Source organism: Populus alba, chromosome 11 (genome assembly GCF_005239225.2).
Source record: "Populus alba chromosome 11, ASM523922v2, whole genome shotgun sequence".
Classification (NCBI taxonomy): Eukaryota; Viridiplantae; Streptophyta; class Magnoliopsida; order Malpighiales; family Salicaceae; genus Populus; species Populus alba.
The window spans coordinates 11,485,753-11,495,859 of record NC_133294.1 but is presented as its reverse complement, the minus strand read 5'-3'; the positions used below and the strand labels follow the sequence as shown (position 1 = coordinate 11,495,859).

At 34.6% G+C, this 10,107-nt stretch overlaps 1 protein-coding gene across 1 annotated transcript; it reads left to right on the top strand.

Moving 5' to 3' along the window:
• The first annotated feature begins 2,646 nt into the window (after window positions 1–2,646).
• Window positions 2,647–6,945, top strand: LOC118035366 (protein BIIDXI). Its single transcript, XM_035040916.2, has 3 exons — window positions 2,647–2,833; window positions 5,374–5,874; window positions 6,179–6,945. The coding sequence occupies exons 1-3, from the start codon at window positions 2,746–2,748 to the stop codon at window positions 6,769–6,771; spliced, it is 1,182 nt and encodes a 393-aa protein (XP_034896807.1). The 5' UTR covers window positions 2,647–2,745; the 3' UTR covers window positions 6,772–6,945.
• Window positions 6,946–10,107: the final 3,162 nt, after the last annotated feature.

Genomic DNA, 10,107 nt, shown 5'->3' with positions numbered 1-10,107 from the left:
CTTTTCATCCGTCTTAAAAGCCTCCTGAGGGTATTTCTGATGTTGGATAAACTTCTTACTGTTATTCTACCATAGTTTCCTGTTTTGTGATTCTTCAATTGTGCAATAATGAGCTTGGAGATTTCTAACTTTGATGTTTATTGGTTGGATCCTGCCTCTAATAAGGATTTGTGTCATCAAAGTTAGGGTGGTCAAGGCATTAACAACTGATTCTTATCTATGCTAATATGGTGAATTTTATTTCAAGAGATAATTCTTATATGGCTTTAACTTCTCATCCTTGGTTTGTCATTTCCCTTTTACTTGAAAGATGATTAACAAGGAATCCAACAAACCTTAAATTTTCTAACTTTAAGTTCTAAAGAAACTTCTAGACTGATGATACAAGCTTCATGCTTGGCCGTGTTAGTAGTACATTCAAACTATAACCTTACTGAAATAAGGTATTACTTCTTTTATGGGGAAATTATCATTGCTCCAACCCTATTTCCTAATACATTCATACTCTATCAAAGTACAAGGTCCACCTGTCATTCATCTCACTGTTTTCCATAACTATTAGTACATCCTCATCAAGAAGGTCAAAATTTAATAGCTCATAATCTTCCACAGTATGATTTGCCTGACGGTCAGTAATTGCATTTTCTTTATAACTTTTCTTGTCATAAAAACAATGTCATATTCTGCCAACACTTGCTACCTTGCTATCCTGCTTGACAAGTAAGACTTTTCACAATATACTTCAATGGGTCCAATTTTAGATCAACTAGGTCGTGTAACATATATTGCTTAAACCTTTTTACGCTCCACACCAAGACACAAGATAGCTTTTCGATCCTTATATACCAAGATTTATAGTCATTGAACTTTTTACTTTAAGTAATAGATAGCTTGTTCTTTCTTTCTCGACTTATCGCACTAACCCAACATATATCGCATGACTGTTTCTATCACTGTAAAATATAGAAATCATCAATTATTATATCAATTGTGAATCTTTCAATAATTTTCTTTTCTATATAGACAATCAAATAATTCGCAAGAAAATCATCGTCCATCCGATTGTGAATTCTTGTTTTAACAACATTCATCACTAAAAAAGCTCGTTCAGTAGGATGTAAGTTATTAATATTTTTTTTAAAAAAATCAATTCTTCTTATTTTGTTCATGGTTCAACCAAAAATCAAAACATATATCGTAAGAAAAAAATTGATAATTTTGGTGGCTCTACTAAAAACAAAAAATATAAAAAAATCCAAGCATAATCAAAATAAACCAATAAAATATATCTAATTAGTTAGAAAAAAAATTCACTATAACAAGAATTCAAAAAAAACAATTGGTAGAACTAACAGATCTGAGGAAAAAAAACAATAGAATTATATAAACAAAAATATCATCAAATTATTAACAAACATCTCAAAATAAAACAAAATTAGATTTTAAATTTAAGTTACTTTATTTTGTTTGTTGAAAGATAAATTAATTGGTGGCTCTATTTTAATTTTTTTATAGAAAAATTTTACTCGTGATTTGTGTTTTTATTTTTATTTTTAATCGATTACAGGATTTATATTAGAATAAAATTGATGGCTTTATTTTTTATTTTACAAAATAATATTTTTATATTTTTTTTCTTTCCCACGCAAGTCAAGAGTATGTTCAAAAGAAATCAAAAGTAAAAAGTCACTTAATTGCTCACTTTTACCTAGTAATTAAAAACCAAATATCCTGCAGGGGGCCCGGGCCCCTGCTTGCCCCCCTTGCTTCCATCTTTATTTGGGTTATCATCCTCTGTCATATGCTAGGGCTCAACCGAAATAATAATAAATAAATAAATAGTTTTTAAGAGAGTAGGATATTTTGAGGTAATGGCATTTAGTATCTATTTGCAAATATATTTTTAGGGATGCCTTTCAATAAATTTGAATTTTGCACCAACTTTTTAAAGCAGTGCCCCTAGAATAAGGGAATGCATATGAGTAAGTGCCTCGATCAAATTTAATGATAAGATTGTTGTCATGAGAAAACATCGAATTTCACTTTTAATGAATATTTTTAAATCATTCAATCAATATTAGTTTCTTTATAATAAAGTATCATTTATATTAAATTGTTGCATTCTAAATAATTTAATGTGTTCTCAAAGGCATCGGTTCAAGTCCAATAAATTGTAAAAAAAGATCACACATACTTTACTTATTGGTCGCTAAGAATATATTAATCTGTACAATTTCTTCCTAATATTTTTCGCAAATAAAACAATTGCTAATCCTCGAAGAGGGAAGAGGGGGGTCCAATAGGAAACGGGCATCGAATTTCTTTTTATTTTACTTACCAATAAATACAGTCACGAGGCATTAAACACTGTCGAAGTACAGTTTTACGGCGGACCACGATTCTTAAAACACGGACTGTTGTTAAAATTAACAATTTTCTGAACATATTTTTTTCTTCTTCCCTCATTCTTCAAGTATGAAAGGACCCTTTTTGTCAAATAATCGATACTCGAGCTAAAGGCAATAAAAATAAAAATAAAAATAAAAAATAGATTAGAGAGAGAGAGAGAGAGAGAGAGAGAGAGAGAGAGAGAGAGCGCAGCGAGTAAAGACGATAAAGCTGGAATCTTGGATATATATAAAGACACCCCCTCTGCCTCTGTCCTTCTGCAGAACAGAGCAAACGCGCAAACACACTCATATACACTGAAAGTAGGATTGAGAGCGAGAATACTTAGCCAAGAAGATGTTTCGAAGCTCAACAAGAAGCAAATGGTTCACTCTGTTTATGCTCTTCTTTGCTCTTTTTGCTTCTGCAATACTTGGAGAAGATGGTAAGTGTTTTCTTTCTTGTTTCGTTTCCATTTCTTACTCCTTTTCTCTTTCAAACCTAAATAACAAGTGCATACCTTTTTTCTTACTCCATTACAAGTAGTTTAGTAGATGCTTCTTGTTTGGTAGATATGTATATATGCTTTATGGGTTATTGCTATTTTTGAGATCTGATTTACATTTTCCCTACATCCTTCTACAGTTAGACTTACCTCCTTACCTGTAATTCAATGGGTGTCTTGTTTCTAAATAACAAGTGCATACCATTTTTTTATGCGAGACGATGGAGTAGATGAGTTACAGTTGCTAAACCAAGTTATTTACAGAAAAGAAACTTTTAAGGGTCTTGTGAGATTTTTTTTTCCAGGGGAAGAAATAAACTTCTGGCAAAATCATCTTTTAATTTTATTTCTTAGTTAATTCGACTGCTTATTGTAATCTTGACTAATTTCATCATGGTAGTTTTCTAAGGAAATCTTTGTCATTGCGGCGTGCTTTTAAGATAAAATAAAAAACATTTTGAGAAATCTGTTTTCAATTTCAAATAAAATAAAAACTCAAAGTTGAAGCTCGCGGATAATAGCCCCGTCATTTGAAACTATAATAGCCATGGAAACATTTTGAGTCTCCATGACATGATATTTTAAGTTTTGATGTTATAAGGTTGCCGGCTCTTTTTTGTGGCACTCCGGAGACATGCTAGGAAGTTCATGGAGCTAATTATATAAAACATAATTGGAATAGAGATTACCAGAAAATTGACCAATAAACTTATAGATCATATCTTGCAAAGTAATGATTCTGAACTTCAGTTTGAACACACAGAAGAATGTTTAAGGAAATGAATTGCATTTTTTTTATGTATAAATAAAATAGAGGTTAATAGACCGTTGAAAAGTAGTTAATATACTAAGGTCTTGAATTTGTTTGGTCACTTGGCATTTGCCCCCATGGTATATCCAATATGGATGCACTAACCCTTTGTCTTTCCCTTTCTTTCTCCAACCAATATTGCAATTAACTTGTGAGATGATCGCTATTTCAAATGTTGGCAGAATACGGTGATTGTCTTCTCCAAAGTATTTAGACCTAAACTTAATAATGGGGGTAAAATCACCCAATTTCTAGACATGGGAACCTCCCAGATACTAATATTATTGTTGTATATATACATGTTGCCCGTTCTCTCCTCGTCATTTAGGATGGGTAAAATTACCAGAGTGGAACATTCTGCCGCCAAAAATTAGTTAATGCTGGCATAAGTTAGCAAGGTGACGAGGGTTCTTTCCGTAGAGCACGCTGGGGCTAAAGCTATTTTATTTTGTTTACAATCCTTTTGATTTTCCAGCGCCGGTAAAATCGCTAGCCTTGAAAAAAGTGGGAGAGAGTAAACATGGGAACCTTAGGTGGTCGAGACTAGGAGGGTCTAGGGGAGCTGGAAGGGTAGAAAAACAAAAACCTAAAGATGGGCCAAAACGGTGTAGTAGGGTCCATGAGCTGCACGCGGCATCTGATTCAATTGGGTGTTATAAGTGTGTTCACATCCCATCATTACTTTGTCGGCGTAGTTGAGATTCCAAAAAACCAAAGGCCGAAAAACGAAAATAAATTTCTCCTTGTTTTGTCCGGCCATGAGCTCTCCGCTTTTCATTTCTGAGGCTCCTCCAGATAAGATAAGATTATCCATCATGGATTTTGCTGCTTCTTCTCCACTTCATTTCTATTAAGAATAATGTTAGCTACAATTTATTTGAGATAGAGTGGAGTGTTTTTACTGACTTTAACAAGTTTTTCATTCTGCTATCCTTGAAATTTTATAGCTTATTTCATTTAAAACATGCACTGTGTGCCCTCCAAATCTCCTGTTATTCTATAAATATTTTTTAAAATGTATTCAAATAATATCATATGGTGTCCATATTCCTAAAATCGTTGTTTCGTCACTGGTTTTACGTACATGAGTTCACAGGGTACAGGGTCTGAATGCTTCAATTCGGAGCATTATTCTCTGCTTCGACATCAGTTCCCAATAAAAATAAAAAAAAGAGGCATGTGGATGGTTTTTGTTCTCTCAAGAATTTCCGGGCAGAGATTAGGGCATATCTTGACAGGAGCTGTTTCCTTATTGCTCAAAGAACAAAAAAATGTCCTCCTAACTACTGTGCTTGCTGTTTAGTAAGCCAGTTGGTGCGGCATCTTCACTGTTGGACCCTGTGATTTGTCACGTCCTTGTGTATCGTGGGCCAAGAGTTGACTGTATCTTGACCATAGAAAAACGCTTTACCAGACATTGAAATGTATCTGCCCCTTGTCCTACCACTGTTTATTATATTTATATTCAGATCTAAATATAATAGACCAATAATTTCGCGGACCAATAATCCCGTGCTTTTACATCAGCAGACGCCCCATGCTTTGTAGCCGTTGCTATGCGTACCTTGAAGTAGAAGTAAAAAGCACAAAATTAATCAATAATTCCGTAGAAAAGTGACGAAGTTAATTTGATGCTTTTTCGATGTGTAATGCCATGTTATTATTTCAGGGTTGGTGACAAACGGTGATTTTGAAACGCCACCGATCACTGGCTTCCCCAAAGACGAGGCCCTGGTTGAAGGGCCCACCGAAATTCCAGGGTGGAAAACAAACGGCACCGTAGAGCTGGTGTCCTCTGGACAAAAACAAGGTGCGATGATCCTCATTGTACCACGAGGTGCACACGCAGTAAGATTGGGGAATGACGCGGATATCAGCCAGGAATTGACGGTCGAGAAGGGATCTATATACTCGGTCACGTTCAGCGCGGCTCGCACGTGCGCACAACTGGAATCCCTAAACGTGTCAGTGCCACCTGCATCACAGACGATAGACCTGCAGACATTGTATAATGTGCAAGGGTGGGACCCATACGCGTTGGCTTTTGAGGCACCGGAGGATAAAGTGAGGTTGGTTTTCTCGAATCCCGGCATGGAAGATGACCCTACTTGTGGGCCTATTATCGATGATATTGCGATCAAAAAGCTTTTCACTCCTGAGCGACCCAAAGGTACAATCTTGCTTTTGCCTGCTCTTTTGAATTTCCATATACACCCACCCTTTCCTGCACCTACCTCTATATTGTAGTAGTACGTGGGGGCAGCGTTCAGCTGATGCTTTTTGACGTTTTGATTTAGATCATGAGCATCCAATGTGTTGTGGGGTCTGGGGCCTCTTTCTTTCTTGCTTGGGTTCTCCTCCTTTTTGTCAAATTGAATTTACTCAAGGATTCAAGGCACGTCAACCTAGGCAATTATAATGTTAGATGCTTTGATTGATAATTAAGGGATTGTTTGCTTTCTCTCTCTCCTCAGACAATGCAGTAATTAATGGTGATTATGAGGAAGGCCCCTGGATGTTTAATAACGTTTCACTCGGAGTCCTGCTCCCAACCAAACTGGATGAGGAAACGTCGTCGTTGCCCGGGTGGATTATCGAATCATACAGGGCTGTCCGCTACATAGACTCTTATCATTACTCCGTTCCACAAGGCAAACGTGCCATTGAATTGCTCTCAGGCAAGGAAGGCATAATCTCACAAATGGTTGAAACAACACCCAGCAAGCCTTACACGATGTCGTTTGCCTTGGGCCATGCTGGGGACAAATGCAAGCAGCCACTTGCAGTCATGGCCTTCGCCGGTGATCAGGCCCAAAATATCCATTACACACCCGACTCCAACTCCACCTTCCAGGTTGCTAACCTCAACTTCACAGCCAAGGCCGACAGGACCCGTATTGCATTTTATAGCGTGTACTACAACACCAGGAGTGATGATATGAGCTCGTTGTGTGGGCCAGTGGTGGACGATGTTCGGGTATGGTTTTCAGGGGCGAGGAGGATTGGATTTGGAGGGCTTGGTTTAGGGCTTGGGCTGTGGGTGTCTGTCTTGGTTCTGTTTTATTAAGCCCCGGGGGGGAGTTTGATTGGGGAGAAAGAGCAGCAATTGCATGTTTATTATGTGTATGGTGTAGAATCTTAAGAGGTATGGCATGGGTGTTTTGGTAAGCGAAAATACCCAGAGTCCATGTGTTTGTCGTTAGTGACCTTTGCTGTTAGAAATGAGAAAAGCTTTTATCAATCTGCCACCTTTTCTTCTATCATATTGAAATCTACCTTAATTGCCCGGTGTTACCTTAATTGCAAACTTCTTAACTCACTTCCCCTCTTATGTGCACGCTGCTTTTTTATAGCTTTACACGTAATATCTTCCATCTCTGTACCTTCTCACTAACAACATATCTATTAAAAATAATCTTTTTCATGCAAAAGTCATCCTCGCACTAACAACATATCTAATAAAAACAATCTTTTTCATGCAAAAATCGTACTTTTTAGATTAGCGTACAAACTTTTGTTTCCAAGTACACAGAGTATCTATCATAAATAATTTATATGATCATTAATACTTTACTGTAAATCAATATATCATCAAAATAAATAATTATGAACCCATTATAGAATGCACAAGATATAAGTGATGTGATCCACCCATCAAAGGATCCATTAGAGATTCTAATTGGTTCAGTTACTAGGCTTAGGGCTAAAAAATTGAAAGAAGCTTTTCAATGTACTTCTTCAAGAGACATGAGTTAAGGTGGACTTCAAGAGGATTTGTAATAATAAAGAGCAAGCCTTGATTAATCTGATTCATGTTCAAGATGGGCTTGTTGGTGAAACTAAAACCATTACAAAAGGATTGAGAGAAGAAGACTAGATTCGGACAGTTTGACCTTTTGTTACTCTTTTGGTCATAACTGGAGCTATAAATCAAATGTTGATATGATTTCAGTTATTTTGGAAACTAGACTTCCATACCTTTCTAACAGTATATGTGACACGATCAAAAGATTGATGTCTTATCCCAAGTGCAGGAGTGTTAAAGTAATAAATAACCTGGTAAGACGAAGTCGAACCATATAAAAGTTAACTATATAAATTATAAATAATGATGATGATGATGAGGATAAGGTAAATAGGACTTTGAGATGTAAGATTAATGAGAAGATTAAACAATGATAAAAACAGTTGTCAAGGTTAGAGGATGCACTAATAGTATTAGAAATAAGTATAACATAAACTTTTTTATTAATCAACTGAAAATCACACACAAATGAGGTTCCAATTGGATGATTTATCTTTAATAGTTTATTATAAATTTTTAACATGATCATATTAATTATCTTATTTTAGTAACACCATACTTTTAAATATTGTCAAGAATTCATGATGTTAACTTATGTTAACAACAAATCAAGTTGCTTTCATAGCACAGGTGTAAGTTATACCATACGGTTGACTATGAAAGTGCCAAACACTTGTTGTACCAAGTGTTATACAACACAAATCTAGATTAACCATTTAACAAGCAAGGTATTAAGAATTAGTAAGATAAAAAGATAAGACATGTTAATAAAAAACTTTCTTGGATATAAACATTGAAATCCATGTTGAGTTTATATTATACCTATTCTAACACCATTAGTGAAACCTTTTCACCTTAACATAATAAATTTAGCTAAACATAATGAAGACGATAAACATAAATAAACAACATAAGTATAGTAAAGTAAATGAAAGCATAAACAAGAGATTAAGAAAAATATAACATGAAATAAAACTTAAACATTATAAAAATATATATAAAAAAATAAAGAGCATGATCTTGATCTGAAAACGAAGATGCCTAAATGCATGACAAATGCATCCTTTTATAGGCCAAAATTCAGAACTATTGATTTGATGACTAATTGTTGAGTGGGTGGCCAACTCTTGACTTGGTGAAAATCCTTATCTTCTTATCTGAACAAAACGTGATTGTTAACATCAGAATTGGAACCATCTGTACTCATGAAAGTTCTAGGAATTTGTCTCAGCTTTCCAACGAAAAACAAATTAGTGCATTTGGACTTCTAGAACTTGAGATATGAGTTAAACACTGAACAATGTATGGGCTGCAGGATAGATTCTGACTTCTCCGTTGTTGCTACAATTTGAACTTGAAAACGACCTTTTTGAATCTTGGACTCTGTATGAAAGTTTTAGGCTTATGTCTTAGCTTTCTATCCATATAAACCAAACTGAAATCCAAGATCTACAACTCCAAATATGACCCAATGACTAAACAGTGTTCCAGTATGGACTAAACCAGAATCTCTTTTCTAAGCTTAGCCCTCTCTTTGTCTTCTTAATTTCAGTAGTTAAATTCATTAATTAATCATTTCATTTATGTGATAGGCCTACAATTAAAATGAACATTTACTATAAATGGTATCTTATATTATTAGATATGATATTATAAAACATGCTCTAGTTAAGGAGTTATTGATACTTCGAGTATAAAATGATGATATAAAACTTGATAAAAATACACTTTTAAGTAATAATCACACTCGCCAACCAACTTATTACTAGTCCCTAGTAATCAAAGAGTTAAAATAGAAAAAAATTTGCAAGTTCCATAAAACAAGGCATTCATCATTCAACTTCTATTAATTTATCCAAATAACAAACTCTCATTATATATATATATATATATATATATATAACTTAAAACACAATGCATCTTTAACTCATGTAATGAGCTTTAGGCTAATGACTCCCAGACTAGTTGGTCTTAGGGCATTAGGTGTTGAGACACCCCTACGAGCTTAGTAACTCGGGTTACAGATACTGATACGTAGATAGTGCAATGTTTGATTCCCTTAAGCTTTTCTCCTTAACCCATGTAACAAGCACTAGGCCAATAGCTCCCAAGTCAGTTGACTTTAGGGTATTAGGTGTTAAAACACCCCTTTGGGCTTCATTGCTTAGGTTAGGGAGGCTATGAAACCAAACTTATCTATATTTTTATTTATTTAATTAATTACATATTATTATTATTTTTTTGCAAATTATATACTATCCATTTCCCTTAGTTGTTACCTTTAATAAAAGAACATAAATAATGTAATAATTCAATATGCAACCCATAATCATATGTTAAAGTGTGTATGAAAATGAAGGTTTATGAATACTTGTTAAATGAGTATATGAGCACAATCAAGTGATAACAATATGAGAGTTTGTAAACCTGAATATTTCAAGAAGTATGCGATAGACCTTGTTATGAATATTGCAAATAACCATTGAAAAATGTTTATTAAGATGCGTCTCAAGAGTCAATAAAATTCCTCATTACTTTGTCATCCTAATAACAGTTTTTTTAGTTGGTTTTAATAATAGCAAAAACAGTTAGTAAGTT